We start from the raw sequence: 19,104 nt of genomic DNA, 5'->3' as shown, positions 1-19,104 counted from the left end.
GAACATGATTTACAGAGTTGTTCAAAGAAACTCCATGATAACATGATATTTTTAGTGATATTTGTGAATTGTCTTTCTAAATGTTTCGTTAGCATAATGTTGTACATAAAACAGTACATAATGTTGCTAATGTACTGTTAAATGTGGTTAAAGTTACCATCGTTTATTACTGTATTCACGGAGACAAGAGAGCCGTTGCTATTTTCATTTTTAAACACTTGCAGTCTGTATAATGCATAAACACAACTTCATTCTTTATAAATCTCTCCAACAGTGTGTAATGTTAGCTTTAGCCACGCAGCATAGCCTCAAACTCATTCAGAATCAAATGTAATACATCCAAATAAATACTATACTCACATGATCCGATGCATGCATGCAGTATGCATGACGAACATCTTGTAAAGATCCATTTTGAGGGTTATATTAGCTGTGTAAACTGTGTTTATGCTGTTCAAGGCAAGCGCGAGCTACGGGGGAGGGGGAGCACGAGAATTAAAGGGGCCGCAACCTATATATCGGTGCATAGTTAATGATGCCCCAAAATAGGCAGATAAAAAAATGAATAAAAAAAAATCTATGGGGTATTTTGAGCTGAAACTTCACAGACACATTCAGGGGACACCTTAGACTTATATTACATCTTTTAAAAAGAAGTTCTAGGGCACCTTTAACATGACGGCACATGCTAGTCGATGAGTTGAATCAACTCTACAGCAACTACATAAATGTATCCACTAACCATTCAGAAACACCCAATTGCATTCTAAAAGTTGTAACTTCTTCCTGAGTCTCTCCATCAGTGTCCGACTCCAGTTTGAACAATGTGAGACTGAACACCGTTACTGACAATCGTCATTTTGGCTGCGTGAGATTCTCCAGCTTTGTTGTTGTTGAGCAACCGAAGCGCAAGCTCTTAAAGCTCCACTCTCTTTTGGAAAGCATTGGTTATCAATGGCAATCATCTTAGTTTCAGATTCAATCACGCATTTAAATATGGCTGTCAATCTTAGTATGAGACCAACTTACTGATTAGCACCTCTGATAGGCCATGGCGTTCACATGGTCAACAGATATGATTGTAATGAATGCTCATCGCTTGTAAAAACATGCTGTAAATAGTAACCTTTGACACTCAAAGAGCTCTCAAATAAACATGAAGATCGTTGGAAAGCAGCGTCTATCAGCGTGTACCAAATATACTCTGTACTACCGGTACTGCAGAAATGCTGGTACAAGCAACGTTTTTTAGTACCAACTGGTACGGGCACATTTGTCAACCCTATTCTGCCCTATGATGAAAACAAAATAATGTCCAAAATCGTATACTGTTTGCTACTCAGAATGCACCATTCGACTCCGTCCCAAGAACAGTCACAGACGCCTCAGTTCACACGAGAAAACCTATAAAGTCATTACTGTGATTTAAAACGATCTAAACCATGTGTCGCTCCGCCTTCAGAAAGAGACTACTTCACATTTCTGTCAGTGTGTTTTAATTAACGCCTGTGTGATAAAGGCTAATGTCACTGCACTGAAATATGAATTCTACAGTTGCTTATGGTTAATGGCCTGCCGTTCTGACACGTAGGGTGCAGAATCAGTCCCAAACAGCCTTGAATTCACTGGTCCAAAATCCCACTTCACATAACGACATACTAAACAACACATACGTTCTGACTGGGTGCGATTGTGTTGCGACGGCCAGCATTTAGACTTTCAGTTTGGACAGTGATTTACTTCTCACTTGAGATTAATAAGGTTGCAGCAGTTTTGGATTAAAATGCATTTGGTAAATAGCAAGAAACTAAAAGTACTGAAGAAGGGAACTGAGGGGCGCCAGATGCAATATTGATCCATTTGCTAAAACCTACACTAAAGTGTGTGCATGCGGAACCTCACACAAGCTTGCAGTGAATAAATATAAAAAAAGCTTCCTGTGTAGCCTCAGCACATATTTGGCACTGTCACTGGCTAACACCTAGTGAGGTGTCAAACAGCACTCCATCGAACCTAAACTTGATATCTGATAGAAAGTCTGCTCTTTGACCGAACCACCTCAAATAAACCGCACATCAATTTGGCTCCATGCAAAGAGACCATGTTTGTTTTAGACAGGTAAATGCTGATTTTGCTTCCAAAAGAACAGCAAACCTTTTTTTTTTTTTTTTTGTCATTGTTGCTATACCCACTACCATTCTAAAGTTGAGTCTGTAAAATGTCATGTTTTTTTAAAAGAAGTCTCTTATGCTCACCAAGGCTGCATTTATTTAATACAAAATACAGTAAAATAGTAATACTGTGAAATAATATTGCTATCTATTATTAAATCTATTTTAAAATGTAATTTATTCGTGTGAGGGCAAAGCTTAATTTGCATTACTTCAAAGTCACATCCTTCTAATATGCTGATTTGGTGCTCAGGAAACATCTATTATTATCAATGTTAAAATCAGTTGCTGCTTTATTTTTATTTTTTTTATCTTACTGAACAAACTTTTGAACAGTAGTTTAATTTATGGAATAAGAGAAAAAAGTGCCTTGCGGTTATCACATGCTCTGACACATTAGCTGTGGTGCACATTCGCAGGATGCAAGTTTGAATCTGTTGCGCACCATTTCTCGATCATATTTCCTTCTCTAGTTATCCATACTAATAAGTAGTGAAAGCTACTAACTAAAATAAAAAAGTAGTGTATATTGTTCTTTGGATGCACAAGTTTAAAAAAAATTAAAAAAAAGCTTCAATCAAATCAGTCAAATAGATTTTCTTAGGGAAGTTTGGATGAACTTCACTTCACCAGAGCAAGCTGATTCAACAAAACTAAATAATGCTTATCTCTCTCATCAGTTACTTTCACATAATCAAAGCGCACAATAACGGTCCTATCAGACCATGATAAATGTATAAGCAAGGGTTCACAGTATAACATCAGTTATAGTTTATCATCTGTCGTAACGTTGTGAAAACTCAATTCTAGAAGTCCAAAGCAAATCCTCCAGCTGATAAAACGTATGGGGAGCGGAGGTCAACGTCTGAGGTTCATAGTCCACAGCTCCCCTTAAAGAAAAAACACTCACAACTGTCGGGGGCTGGAAAACTCACAAATTATTAACAAGGGTTTGACGCATGGCTATCATAAACAACCATTTTAGAGCTCCGTTTCTGCACACAGCAGTAACTTGATTGTGAAACTATGTAGCATGTTTGAATTAAATCTCATCCCTGGAGTGATCGTTGTGATATAAAGCTTTGACGTTATCCAAGTAGTCTAACAGCTCATGTTTTTGAATGGTGTCCTTTTAGGATAAAAATTAGACACATGGAACCTATTTGTGAAGTTGGTGTACATCAACAAAAGATCAACTGGTAAATGGTCTTGGGGGCTCTAGCTCTTTAAGCCATTAATATTCTCTTTAAAAACTTCTCTAATAAAAATGACAGCTGCAGCCCGCTCACAAAAGGGGGCAAAAAGCATCCGGCGAGAAACCTAAAACTGCCCTGCAATAAAAAAAACAACTCGTATGGGTTTAGAAGGTAAACAGCGCACCCAGCCCCCAAATCAAAACTCTTTAAACCGTACCCACGCCCAGCTCCACCTTTGTTCCTGAATTACGGCCGACAGAGGAATGCACCCCTCTCAACTATGAATGTCACTTTCTCATCAAGACCATGAACTTCACTGATGGGGCGGAGAGAAAGAGACACACCTCCTGTCACTCAAAACTCAAACAACGCCTCACCCTCCTCCCACCCCCCAGAAAATGTGTTTTTTGTTGAACTAAATGTGGTTTACTTTTATAGAACAAACGGCCCATAAAAAGCCAAGGACAAAAGCATCTACACCCCTTGGATCTACACAATTAATGATCTACAGATAAACAGGGAGTGATTTCAGAAAGCAAAATACTTCCATAGCTTGTTTTTATGACACGATACAAGCTTTTAGTCCCTAGTACTTTGCTCTGTGATTTCCATAAAAGGGTTCATTAAATCCTTGTAGGCAAAAAAATAGAAAAATAGGAGGTATTTAGCACCTGTGCCTGGGGCTGAAAAAAAAAGTTAATAAACCCAACCTGTTCTGCACACTGCGCAAAGAACAAAAACATCACAAGTATATCTAGTGCTGTAATTTGAAACTCTGCTCAATTACTCCACAAAAGCATTTGTAAATATAAGCAATCATTCTTGTTTAAATGACTGTGTGTCTGAATTTAGCAAGTCAGAGCTGTGCGTCTGCTCGACAGCCGGAAACAGCACTCTGCTAGCAAGCAGCCACATGTCTTATGTGTTGGAAATCTTGAGCTAATGATATATATATTTTTTGTCTTTCACGCTACGGTTTGGTTAAATATGCTTAAGAGAGAAAATGATATATTAATAAAATATACAGTCAAACCAAAATTTATTCAGACACCTTGAACATTTCATTCATTAATACAGTTTATTCACTATACAAGGTAATAAAATATGACAAGATCTCAGAGTTAAACTGTGTCAGAAAATAATTAATCTTAATTATGTCAGTTAAGCAAAACATGCTCAGGTCAAAGTGTCTGAATAAGTTTTGGTTCCAAATTTTTATCAGTTTTACTGGCAGTCCACTGTATGAAGAATTTTTGGGTATAATACGTCACAGTTTACTTTCTTTTGCTATACTCACTTACATAAATGAACTATAGTTTCCTGCACCCACTAGTAAATATATATCAAAAATGTCTGAATAATTTTTGGTTTGACTAATTATCTAATTATCTAATTATATATATATATATATATATATATATATATATATATATATATATATATATATATATATATATATATATATATATATTATATATATAAAATTTTAATAAGCATATTTAGCTAGTCATAAAGGACAAAAACAACAAAAAGCTTGCCCAAATCAGGTACATCCAAAAGTGAAAAGATATCATAACAGATAAATATTTATCATAAATATTATTTTAAATGATCAAAGTTTTAGCAATTATTACTTAAAAAATATAATATTTTTAATTATTTGAAAATTTAAAAAAAAAACTCTAAAATAGGGTTTAAAGTTTAACAAATCAATTATGCTTAATAAAATTGGAATATTTTTACCAAAGCTTTTTAAAAGGACAAGTATTTACCACAATGACTAAATTATCCTAAAGTGCAGATAATATGAAGCATAAAGCACAAATGTTGTCTAATAAGATCTTTTTACTAACAAACTTTGTCTGTTACTATTAAAACACATGCCTACAGTACAGAAATATATGATAACTATAAAGCCGCAAAATAATTCCAGCTTTTACATCCGGATTTCCCAGCATAAAGCGCCACATACGAAAAGCCTAAACACACCTACACAAATAGTCTATTATGTTGCTTAGCTCTGTGGTTTTTCTGGTACTGTGCTGGGAATATTCGGGGGTTTCGGGAAGCCCGGCATTCCTGCCGTCTCTCATCTCAGTGAACCGGTGGGGTGATGATGTATTCAAGGTGTAACACGACTCCCGCATGAACGAGCTACTGAAACAATTTTACAGTCCTGCGCTCCTGAGTAAAAGTGCAGAGCATGCTGGTTATTCAACCTAACTTACAGTACGCGGGCTTCTGTGTGTGTGTGTGAACTAAATCATGTGTGACTGCTGAACTCATCTTCATGCGTGGCTAGTAAGCTCATATGCATAAGAGAGTAATGTGTATCATTTATTGAAGAACATGTTCATTTAGCAACCAAACCACACATTCTTGCATGAGTACGAGAAGATAAATACTTTGCATCCAGGTTATTAATTATTTTGAAATGTTATATATCACGTTATCTAAATGTCCTGCTTATTAGTCTATTTTTGGCATCACTCACTGATATCACATTATCTCTACTGCTGCAAATTGCACAATGATTTCATAATCACACACTGACCGTTGGAATTTAAGAGGCTCTGATCTATTCTTTAAAAACGGAAGAAAAAGAAAGACAATTTTTATGAAAATCAAACAGATACTGCCTTGAATGTTTTACAAACAAAAGAAAAGTCTATCATCATTTATTCATCCTCATGTCATTCTAAATCTGCGTTACTTCATTTCTTCTGCGGAACACCAAAGATTAATGTTCGAAGAATATCTGGACATTCGTTTCAAAACAGTGAATGAAGACTATGGCTGTCAAGCTCCAAAAAAGCACCATAAAATTTTCATAAAAAGCGATACTAGTACACCAAGTCTTTTGAAGCCATACAATAATTTGTCGTCATACAGACGATTTTATGACGTTACTGGAATTTGTCCCAGCTCTCTTTGCAGTTTGAGTTTGTGAAAGAGTTTGTAGCAATGTCTGATTAGTGAATGAATTGTTTTGAGTCTGATCTTTTACTGAATCATCTGCTCCAGTTCACAAAACCAGATGAAATGATTCGATGATCCGGGCGCAACAGTGAACATCTCAATAGAGAACAAGATTATAAGTTAACAACAACTTCTGTAACAATTTCGGTCTGTTTAACTTAGTTCACAAGACTTGGAAAACAGCACTTCAACTATTTTCATAATAACTTTATGGTGCTTTTGTGTCTTTTATGAATCTTGACAGTCTCACATCCCATTCACTTCTCATATTGAAAACAGCTCAAATTCCAAAACCAAAACTGACTTCAAATTCAGTTTTGGTTTTACAAAGAGATTCATAGAGGTTTGAAACCTCATAACCATGAGTAGGCTAAGTAAAAACGTTTTTTTTTTTTTTTTTTGTGGTGAACTATTCCTTTAATATTATGGACTAACATCATATGGAAACCACACCTACATTTCGCCTCAGCCGTCGATAATAAAGGAACATTTTGAATCACCCGCAACGTTTGTTCCTCGGACACCAAGTCATTGTGTTATTAAATCCAGTCACAATAAATAGATTTCAAATGAAATCGTCTTGCTCTGAAATGATGTGTCACTTTACTCAGTAAACTACTTCACTTCACAGAAAACGCCAAAGTTTGTCCAAGTTCACAACCGAATCACTTATCAACTCAACAGCTATCTCGTACACAATCGGTGCTCAGCCGCATTATTTGAGACCAAAGTGCACGGAAAATTGATAAAATTTGTAATTTCTACATGTAAAGATTAATTTACAGATGAAAAACAAAAATATTCGCTAAAGCTAACTCCGCTTTTTTTCTTTCAATTGCATGGCATTTATTGTTTTCTGACTGACATATGCTTTCCAGCTAAAGGAGTGTACTTTTTTTCGCAAATTATGGACTGATGCGCGATGCGCGACTGTTACTTTGCGTTCGTGAATACGAAAAATCCCACACACACACGCGCGCGCTCGTCTGCATTTTTTCTGTACTCCATCCAGGAAAGTGATTCAAATGATGCGCGAGAATCCAATATCTGCACGTATAAGATCGCGTGAGCTTCAAACTTGCAACACAGCCTTAAAGCACGACCCTATCAATATGCTAAATCATACCGCATATCAAGAATAAAACATCTTAGGAGTAAGCGCGAGACTGAATGAGGTGTCACTGTCCGAGCGCGTGCCACCTCGTTTGCACGCCCAACTTTTGTGTTTACCTTTAGTTTGATTCAAAAACAAAATGTCCTGGTCCACACCATGCACTTGACTGTTGGACATTATCGATTACGATTACATTAATTTCCATTCGCCACGAATGTAACCCTTCAATACAGCCCGAGTCGATAATGAGCGATCTAAAAGCAATGCCATGTTTCTTTTTTAAGCGTTTCCCCCTCATGCTAGACTATAAAGTGAAACACAGTACTCTCTCTTGCAAACCAAAGAAACTCTTGTGGAAAAATAAATATCTTTCAGTAGTGTAGGGGTAAACTTACCCAATGACAAGAAAGGTTTGGTTTCCATGTCTGGTGGGTTAGCTCATGCCAGCTGACGAGCGCGCGTTGTAAGCTGTCGGCGTCCCTCTCTGATGACAGTACAAGACGGATCCACGCGGTAAAAGTGAAAAGCTTCGCGATAGTGTCAAATGTTCACTTTATGGCACTACTTCTGTTTGTTCACGCTTCTGCTCGGCTCTGTCTACAACTCTCCAGTCCACACTACTGCAAAGGGACCCAGTGAAGGGGACTCCCACTGACGCTCACGCGGGCACATTTAGCAACGACGCGTGAGGGGAACGTTAACCCCTCCTGTGCCGCTCTGCCTACAGCCTGGAAGGACTTTGTAAGAAAACAAAGTTTTCTTTAATAAGGCGCATTTCATGCACATATGGTAAACAAAGAGCTTTTAAAGTAAACACATGTTGCCACTAATGAATTACCAGCTTGATATTCGAATATATGCGCGGCCTGGTGGCCAATCAATATTGCAATCCACACAACATAATGGGAGACATATCAGAGTTCAAAAGAGGACAAATTGGTGGTTGGTGCACTTGCTGGCTCATCTGTGACCAGGGCAGCAAGTCTTTGTGGTGTATCCAGGGTAATGTTGGCCTACCACTACGAAGGACGAACCACAGCCAACAGGAGTAACTGTCGACGCAAGGGGAAGCTTTCTGAAAGGGATGTCCAGGTACTAACCTGGATTGTATCCAAAAAAACATAAAAACACAGCTGCCCAACTCACTGCAGAATTAAATGCACACCTCAACTGTCTGAGCTCCAAAGAGCCAATATTCATGGTCGGGCTGCTATAGCCAAACCTTTGGTCAAAACCTTGTGATAATGCTAAATGTCGGTTTCATTGGTGCCAACAGTGCTATGGACAATGTGAAACATGATTGCTCTTTGATGAGTCCACCTTCATTGTCTTTCCCACAATCTGTGGGAGTTAGGGTGTGAAGAAGCCTCAAAGATGCTTAACACCCGGTCTGTTGCTACAATATCATGGCATTCCCAACTGTGCTTGATGGGTGCATCAGTGCCAAGGACAACCAAACCATTCTGGAGGACCATGTGCATCTAATGGTTCAAACATTGTACCCTGAAGGAGGCGCCGTGTATCAGCACGATAATGCACCTATAATACACACAGACAGAATGGTTTGATGAACATGAAAGTGAAGTTGAACATCTCCCATGGCCTGCACAGTCACCAGATTTATATATTTTTGAGCCACTTTGTGGTATTTTGGAGGAGCAAGTCAGAAAACGTTTCCTTCACCAGCATCACATGGTGTGACCTAGCCACTGTTCTGGAAGAGGAATGGCTTGAAATCCCTCTGGCCGCTGTGAAGGACTTGTATCTGTCATTCCTAAGATGAACTGATACTGTATTGGCTGCAAAAGGAGGCCCGACAACATACTAATAAAATACTGTGGTCTAAAACCAGGTGTTTTATATTATATATGTGTGTGTGTGTTATTATATATAAGTCTTAGGCCACCATTAGATTTTGTTTTAGCAATGGTATAATGACCATATATCAATATTTCTCAGTCTCTTTATTAGAATATAACCTAAAAACACAGGAATTTTGTATGCAGTATTAAAAAACAGAAAAAAAAAAATGGCTTCTATAGGCTAAAGTGGCATCATATGTTTTTTACGTGATCAAGGCTGTGTTGGAGTGCCCTTGTTTTCTGGATGACGAGGGAAGTAATAAAACAACACAATGACAATACTTCACAAATACTGCTCTATTTGCATGCATTCACAGCACACTATGCACACAACCTCAACATTTTTTTAAATTCTGTCATTCATATCTACTAAAAAAATGAATCAATGTATCTGTTGCAGATCAATCAGACTTTGCCACTAGGGAACAGGCCTTGCAGGCAGTTTTCTACAGCAGCATGCAGCACTACAGGATCCATATTAGCCCAGAGAGAACTAGGTCATTTATCCAATATTACACCCGGTCAATTGGATATCGTCGCGCAGCTTTATCGTTGCTTCACACAGCTGTCTTACTGTAGCTTGCTGGGGATCTGTCCACTGAGTTGCGAACAGCACACACATGGAAGAGGCTTTTGGTGATGTATATGATAATTCCTAGCAGCATGAGTAACCGTGGGCTAAGAAATGTTGGCGGCAGTCCAGAAGCAGAATACTTCTGAGGCACGGTAGAAGTTTTTTTGCAAAGCTCTCTTATTTTGTTCATGCAGATAAATGTATATGTACATGCAGTCCTGGAGCCATCCTGGGGGCCTATGAAAACACTGCATCGCTCGCTGAGTGTTTGAAGGTGTTCGCCGCAGTTCGACTGGGGGAATGATTCATAATTAATGCAGCGCACTGCGCATTAGAGATCAAAGCCGTTTGTCTATGCTGTGCAATAAACCTAAAGCAGCCGTGACTGGGCTCAGATGAGTGTGCGTGGATGTGAGGGACACTGTGGTGTGTGTTTTTCCCCTTCACACCCTCTGGGTGTCACACAGACTAACAGTTTCACCACCAGGTAGTTAAACCAGTATTGGCAGTTTTTGTTCTAAGCAGACTTTCACATTCACTGTGGTCCTTGGACTTTAAGATAACTTGATGTGCAACTTACATTCGAGACTCTCAGATTGTGACAAGTAATTATGAGCTGCACAGCACGGGGACAATCTATATTGGGAAAGAGCAATGTGGTTGTAGTTATGGTCACTATGTACTGTACAAATGAGGCATGTTAGTGTCTATGTTGATGAATGTTACGGCTTCTGGACACCAGCTGAACCTATGAATCAATGTCGGTGGGTGATGACATAAGCCACGAGCCACGGCACAATTGCACAAACATGTATTTGCACATATATGCGCTCTACATACAAATTTTTAAGTTACTCTGAAGCAGAACAATGGCATAAATTAGGTTTATTATCTGAAGCACAACTCATACTGAGGCAGAGCAGGAGGGTGTTTTTTCTTAACACCACTCCAGAAATGACGCAAAGAATCTCAAGCTTGACCAGTGAATCCAATTATTATTATTTCACTCCTCTTAGTTTACATAGATATAAGAATGATAATCAAAAATACCCTGGAAATACCAGCAAGAACATAGCAAGTAAATGTGAAATTTGCCCTCGCTATGTGCGGTGACGTCTCTGAACAAGACCGAATTGAAACTACCTTGTGTGCATCATACAACTCTGGTGATGACATATACAGTGGCCACTAAAATATTTGGAAACTTAAAGGGATAGTTCACCCAAAAATGAAAATTATCCCATAATTTAATCACCCTTAAGCCATCCTAGGTGTGTATGACTTTCTTCTTTCAGCTGAGCACAATCAGAAGTAAAAGTAATCCATATGACTCCAGTGGGTTAAAGGGATAGTTCACCCAAAAAATTATCCCTTGATTATATATATTTAAAAATATCTTGGCTCTACCAAGCTTTATAATGGTAGAGAACAGGGGTGTGTTTTGAAGCCCAAAATAAATGCATCCATCCATCATAAATTTAATCCATACGGCTCCAGGTGGTTAATAAAGGCCTTCTAAAGCGAAGCGATGGGTTATTGTGAGAAAAATATCCATATTTAGAACTGTAATAAAGTAAAATATCTAACTTCCGCCAGACGACCGTACACATACGGCGCAAGTTGACTTGCGCCAAATGGGCAACCTCTGAAGCGATGTATGATGCAGGATGTAGGAGTAGCTTAAGCTTAGATGCCTTTCGTGGTTTAAACAAATATGGCGGGGCAACCAACTCAAGCTCCTCTTCTCTTATATCGAAATCCTCCGACATTTCTCTTAAATTTTCTAATTTGTGAACGGTGTTTTGTTTTGTTCTATCCTCTGTGCTTCCGCGTTCATCATTGCGTCATGGTTCGGATCAGAGGTTAGTCTTAGGCTGCAAATCGATGAATATCGTGTGGATTGATGGATGCATTTTTTTCGGGCTTCACAATGCCCCCGTTCACTACCATTATAAAGCTTGGAAGAGCCAGGATATTTTTAAATATATCTCTAATTGTGTTCGTCTGAAAAAAGATAGTCATATACACCTAGGATGGTTTGAGGGTGAGTAAATTAAGTGATAATTTTTGTGTGAACTATCCCTTTAATAAATGCCTTCTGAAGTGATGCGTTTTTGTAAGAAAAATATCCATATTTAAAACTTTATAAACTATAATCACTGGCTTCTGGCAATGGCCGTACGAGCACATTCACAAGAGAGTTACATGTTTTGTTTTGGGTGTTTTTTTGTTTGTTTTTTTACATCATATATATATATATATATATATATATATATATATATATATATATATATATATAAAAATTGAAAAAATACAATGTTATGAGTTATGCCAGTGGTTACTGTTAGGAAACGTGTGAAATCAAGTGAAACATCCATTATAATGATCTTTGGGACCAGCTGGTTAAGATCAATTGCAAACATGGCAGTTAGTTTTAGTAAGGTCATTTGCCTGCAGATGCCATTTGTATGCTATTTTAAAATGTGGATTAAGTTTTTAAAATACATTTTTTCCCCAAAAAGCGCTGTAGTTTAGGAAGAAGATTTAGTTAAAGTACTATAGTGCACAAAAATTATAATAATAAAACCTTTTTCTAAGTAAGAAAGAGTTTTTCATAACTGCAGTACCACTGACTTTCGCTATGCGCTCCATGAGGGATTTTGTGATGTATGACTGTCCACTGTAGAGGTCCTTTGGCCTGCTGATTATAGAGTGTAAGCACTCTGCTGTGGTTCAGATGGATGTTTAGCCTACGGCTCGCACTCTGTAATCTAAGACAGACACAACACACTCTTTTAAACGCCTCAATCAGTCGCTCTCTCATCTGCCCGCGAGACCTGGCTATTTAATCCTTTTCTTTGGCCTTGATTAATGGCTGCTTGACCCCTGACCTCTCCGCATATAAATCTCCAAAGGGTGTTTTGGGTCTCTGAGGGCTTCTCACTTCAAGACCAATTCTCTCTCACCATCTTCATGTGCAAGTGTTTATAGTGGGGCATCTCTATTGGATTCTTCACGTTTGAATAATGCGTCCAGGCCTTGGGGGGACATCGCCGTGACGACCTCCGCCGAGGTAACACTGACAGTTTCTCTTTCAGGTCTCAAACGTGGTGATAAATGGAACACGGTCCTTTCGGTCACCATTGTGCTCTAGCGTTTACAACACGCTCATCCATAATGGCTGTTTGCACTGATGCCATTCTGCCGTTACTATGGGGACCTGGTTCCCCACAGCACGAGATTCATAAGGAAATATAAATCTTTTCCAAACCTACATAAAAGAGATGAAGGCTGGATTATAACTGTGGATACTTTTTTTTCTGGAACAAAACTGATTTGCACGGATTCCAGATATCAAAAAAATCCAATCCATGGTTGATCACACACATACCAGTGAGGCTAACTGATGTGCAAACTGCACATAGAAAACCATAGTAAAGGATGAGTAGAGGAAGAGCCTGAAGGTCTGATAAAAAAGAAGAAGGGTAAAAAAGCTGGACTTCTCCCCTTTTTCAGCCTGAGGGATTCTCTGTGGTCAGCAGCAAAGCAGAATGGGTCAAATTCCTCACATACAGGGGTCAGAGTGCTTTCTGAAGACACTGCAAAAGCCAGAAGCTGACTTCCTCTTCAGATTGGCTTATGCCAAGTAACAGGGAACTTGACATGCACAAAAAGGATCTGGATAATTAAGCAGTGACTTCAGTTGATATTTGATTTGCTTCATCAAATTGTCCAATTGAGTTGTGCGTTTATAATGAAAATATCTAAATTAATTAATAAATAACTATATCGTTCAAATGTTTGGGAGTCAATAACAAGTTCAGCAAGGACACATTAAATTGATCAAAAATGACAGTAAAGTCTCATAATGTTACAAAAAATCTATTTGTCAATGAATCTTTGTCAATAAATGACGGTTGTGAACTTGTAAATAGAACATCGGTCAATTATCTTGGTTGTGTTCTGGATAATAATTTAAGTGGTGTAAGGGGCCGTTCACATATCGCATCTAAAATGAAAACGTGGCAGCACCACTTTCTCCTTCTTTCCAAAGTGCTTGCGCTCCCATGGTCTCTGTCATTGCTATGCAACCATGAATTGCGCTCTCCACAAAGGAGTAGGAAGTTTCAGCAAAGGATAAATTGATTTCTAGCCCTTGCATTAGCTTTACTACTAGATATATTTATGGAGATGAGGTATAAAAACCACCCTGTACAGACCCGCCATCTTTGAAATCTCGTAAAGAGAACCAAGGACCAAGACCGGGTCTCATGACAGAACAGAGCCGACAGCCACTGAACGCCAACCACCCGTGAGATCTCGTAACCGAACTAAACCGGCCGTCATTGAAATCTCGTGAAGGAACAAAACCGGCCGCCTTTGCAATCTCATAAAGAGAACCAAGACCGGCCGTCTTTGAAATCTCATGACAGAACAGAGCCGACAGCCACTGAACTGACCGCTTGTGAGATCTCGTAACCGAACTAAACTGGCCGTCAGTGAAATCTCGTGAAGGAACAAAACTGGCCGCCTTTGCAATCTCATAAAGAGAACCAAGACCGGCTGTCTTTGAAATCTCATGACAGAACAGAGCCGACAGCCACTGAACGCCAACCACCCGTGAGATCTCGTAACTGAACTAAACCGACCGTCAGTGAAATCTTCTGAAGGAACAAAACCGGCCGCCTTTGCAATCTCGTAAAAAGAACCAAGACCGGCCGTCTTTGAAATCTAATGACAGAACAGAGCTGACAGCCACTGAACGCCGACCACCCGTGAGATCTCGTAACCGAACTAAACCGACCGTCAGTGAAATCTTGTGAAGGAACAAAACCGGTCGCCTTTGCAATCTCGTAAAGAGAACCAAGACTGGCCGTCTTTGAAATCTCATGACAGAGCAGAGCTGACAGCCACTGAACTCCGACCGCTCGTGAGATCTCGTAACCGAACTAAACCGGCCGTCTGATCAGCTGTTTGGCTGAGATTTCTATGTTTTGTTATGGAAAGGCCAAAGCTGATTGGTTGGTCCTTGTCACATGACCTGCAGTGCGCTTGTGGCATTCTGAAAAGTTGAGAATTTTTCATCTCGATGCACCTGGAAAACGCACCGCTAGTGCGTTGCGACCACGTCGCTTACATTATGAGCGCGCCTGCCGCACGGCTACATTTGAAATAACTGACTTGCGCAAGGAAAAGACGCGATATGTGAACGGCCCTTAAGTATGGCCTGGAAAGTTTTAGGAAAAGTTAATGCTCAAATTAAATTTATAGCTAGATATGCTATTTTTTTAAATAGTGAAAGTTTAAAGGTACTTGCTACAGGCCTAGTACTAAGTCAACTTGAGTATACGTGTTGTTCATGGATGACTGATTTATCCAGCATGTGGATGGCAAAGTTACAAAAGTGACAAAATAAATTGTTGAGAGTAGTTTTAGGATTTAATTGTTTTACTCATGTGGACACTTTCAGCAGCTTGGATGGTTACCAATTGAAAGACAGTTAGCATTCCTGAAACTAAAAATGGTACATAAAATAATTAACAATAGGGCCCCAGTGTATTTTAATTCTTATTTCTCTCAGGTTAATGTAAGACATGGTCATTACACTAGACAAAGCATTATGGATCTTAATCTTTGTAGGCGCAAGACTTTGTATGGTCATAGGACGTTCAAATATACAGGTGCACAAGAGTGGAATAATTTGCCATTGGACATTAAGGTTTTAATAGCTAATGTTGTTTTAGTATAAGATTAAAGAGATTGTTTTTAGATGGGATGGTTTAATAGATATGGATTTGTTTGTATAATTTGGATGTAAGTTCATTAGTGAGGATATATGCCAACAAAACTGTCGTCATGAAAAATGTCTTGTTAACAAAACCAAGGACCACAATGGAAGTAAGTTAATGCAACTTTATTGTGTTATCCTTGACAAAGAAGTTGTAACGATGTATTGCTACTTATTTTGTCAAATAAACTCAAACTAAATCAAATCAGCATATTAGAATGAGTTCTGAATAATCATGTGACACTGAATACTAGCGTAATGATGCTGAAAATTCAGCTTTGCCATCACAGTAATAAATTACATTTAAAATATATCCAAAAAGAAAAAAGAAACATTACAAATTCTTACTAACCCCAAACGATTCAACGTATAATTGTATATTCTGATATGTAATGCATTAACATCCATAAATAAATTTCCTTAAATATTAAACCCAGTGGGTTATAAAATGTTGTAAAAGAGTGTATATTTTATTGTATATTTCAGATTTAAACAGTTATAAAAGTACTTTTGAAAATTGAGACGAAAAAAAATCCAGACAGAAAAAAAATCTAGCATGATTTTTTTTTTCTTTCAGATGCCACTTTGGTTGTGTATTTCTATACAGAATTACTGATAAACAGAAATGTGATTTAAAACTGTAGTATAATCTCACATTTCAAATGTAGAGGCTTTTCATAGTTGATCACACATTAAAGCGCATCAAAATGACTGACAACCACATGCAGCTTCCAATGTGTGGTCAGAGAATCAATAAGCAGATGAGAAGATTTTGCATGGGGAAAAATACCCAGATTGCTATAATACCACTGAATGCGAAGAGACCGTTTAGACAGCTTCACCGCGATGGTGGCTTTCATTCAAGCTGGAATCCCTTTGAAACGGGGGATTTATCTCGCGATAGTGCAGCAGAGATGACAAGACGATGGAGAGCAGCTGAATTGAGAGGAGAAGAGATGAAATGACGGCCCTACAGCTCAATATTTTCATAGGCAATTAGAGTCCACTGCTCTGAGGGCAGTTATCAATATTGAGGCATTACATCACAATCGCTCTGCTGGAGCAAGTGAGGGCTCCACTGCAGGGATCCACCAGAACGCTGGCATACATCAAGCTTTAAATCCCATTACACAGATATTGGCTACATTCAAATTGGCAACGTGATAAATATCTGACATCTCGGTTTATTGCCAAGGCAAAGAAATGGGAATCATTTTCTCCTCAGAGTCCGATACTCACCAACCTGAATAGATGCTATTTTCACCCAGAAAGAGGGAAACTCTCACTGGAAGGCAAGGAACGGGACTAGGGTGCTTGAAATTTAGACAATTTAGACGACACTTGGAAGTTTTGTTCTACAACGTACAGTGGCAAGAAAAAGTATGTGAACCACTTGCAGAATCTGTGAATAATTTTAATAAAATAATAGGGATCATACAAAATGCATGTTATTTTTTATTTAGTACTGTCCTGAGTAAGATATTTTACATAAAAGATGTTTGCATTTAGTTCACAAGACAAAAAAAATAGCTGAATTTATTAAAATAACCCCATTCATAAGTATGTGAACCATTGATTCTTAATATGTGGTTACCTGGATGATCTACGACTGTTTTTTTGTTTTGTGATGGTTCTTCATGAGTCTCTTGTTTGTCCTGAGCAGTTAAACTGAGCTCTGTTCTTCAGAAAAATCCTCCAGGTCTTGCAGAAATTTCAGTTTTCAAGCATTGCATATTTGAACCCTTTCCAGCAGTGACTGAATGATTTTGAGATTCATCTTTTCACACTGAGGACAATTGAGGGACTCAAACTCAACTATTAAAAAAGGTTCAAACATTCACTGATGCTCCAGAAGGAAACACAATGCATTAAGGGGGGGTGAAAACTTTTGAATTCAAATATCAAGGTAAATTGTACTTAATTTTTTTTCTTCCGGGAAACATGCAAGTATCTTCTGTTGCTTCCAGAGGGCAGTACTAAATGAAAAACAATGATATTTAAACAAATTAAGAAAATTTGTTACATCTTCATCCTGTTCAAAAGTTTTCACCCCCCGGCTCTTAATGCATTTTGTTTCCTTCTGGAGCATCAGTGAATGTTTGAACCTTTTTTAATAGTTGAGTTTGAGTGCCTCAATTGTCCTCAGTGTGAAAAGACGGATCTCAAAATCATTCAGTCACTGCTGGAAAGGGTTCAAATATGCAAAAATGCTTGAAAACTGAAGAATCTGCAGGAGCTGGAGGATTTTTCTGAAGAACAGAGCTCAGTTTAACTGCTCAGGACAAACAAGGGACTCATGAACAACCATCACAAAACAAAAAAACAGTCGTGGATCATCAGGTAACCACACACAGTATTGAGAATCAATGGTTTACATACTTATGAATTGGGTTATTTTAATAAATTCAGCTATTGTTTTGTCTTGTGAACTAAATGTAAACATCTTTTATGTAAAATATCTTACTCAGGACAGTACTAAACAAAAAATAACATGCATTTTGTATGATCCCTCTTATTTTATTAAAATTATTCACATTTTCACAGTGGTTCACATACTTTTTTCTTGCCACTGTACTTATTAGAACGATATATTTTTAAAACAAACATACTGTATCTTCAAAATTTACATTTTCAATATGGGTGTGCATAGTTTACTTTGTAGAACAAAACGTCCAAGTATCGACAAGTTATGCTTACCATTTTACATTAGTTAAAACGTGAGAACACTGTAGCCTATTCATCCTTATCTGAAAAACTAAGAAACATTTAAGTAGGCAAAAAGGTAGCCATAATTTAACTACAATAATGGAATTAAAACATAGGGACTAAAACAGCCTAATAAATCGTGCTTCAACTAAAGCGAATGTTTAATAAAACATGCCATATCATGCCATATTTTTTTGTAATCTCCACAAGGCGCGGTTGACTGCAACTGGTGAAAATGAGCTGTGATACGTTCACTCCATAACATGTGAAAATCTATGGTTATAATACCACTAGGCGGTCAAGAGAAGAAATCCATTTCCCGCTGCAACCGTGCCGTTTGCAAAAAATGCGTTCTGGTTGAGTACCATCTGTATATCTGAGTGAAACAGCTTCAAAAAAAAAAAAAAAAAGGGCGGAACTTGATTTTGTCCATCGGGAATTGTTTGGATCATTGTTGTTTGCTATTGCTGTGATCTCATGTGAGTGACAGTTTGTCCCGTACTCATGGCAGTAAACACGTCTTCAGTGAAGATGATTGCAAGAGTGAGGGTCAGTCATTTTGATTAAATATTAGAAGGGCCCATGAATTGAAAAAAATAATGATGTGCACGGATAAATCATTTATAACAAATACTGGAATATTCCATAAAAAAAAAAAAAAAAAAAAAAAGAATTGTCAATTTTGATTTCATATGATGTTTCAAATCCGCTTGT

General features: G+C 38.1%; 1 protein-coding gene across 4 annotated transcripts in view; it reads right to left on the bottom strand.

Moving 5' to 3' along the window:
* rxraa (retinoid X receptor, alpha a) overlaps positions 1-19,104 on the bottom strand; it is a 211,571-nt gene that overhangs the window by 114,232 nt on the left and 78,235 nt on the right. Inside the window, exon 1 of one of the 4 annotated variants that reach the window (XM_048167179.1) lies at positions 7,856-8,118. The exons of the other annotated variants lie outside the window; for them this stretch is intronic. Within the exon in view, the coding sequence (XP_048023136.1) occupies positions 7,856-7,883 (28 nt within the window). The 5' untranslated portion in view covers positions 7,884-8,118. Of the gene's footprint in view, positions 1-7,855; positions 8,119-19,104 lie in introns of those variants that run through there. 4 annotated transcript variants of the gene reach the window in all.

This window comes from Megalobrama amblycephala, linkage group LG18, assembly GCF_018812025.1.
Source record: "Megalobrama amblycephala isolate DHTTF-2021 linkage group LG18, ASM1881202v1, whole genome shotgun sequence".
NCBI classification, from domain to species: domain Eukaryota; kingdom Metazoa; phylum Chordata; class Actinopteri; order Cypriniformes; family Xenocyprididae; genus Megalobrama; species Megalobrama amblycephala.
This window is presented reverse-complemented; position numbering and strand designations above follow the sequence as displayed.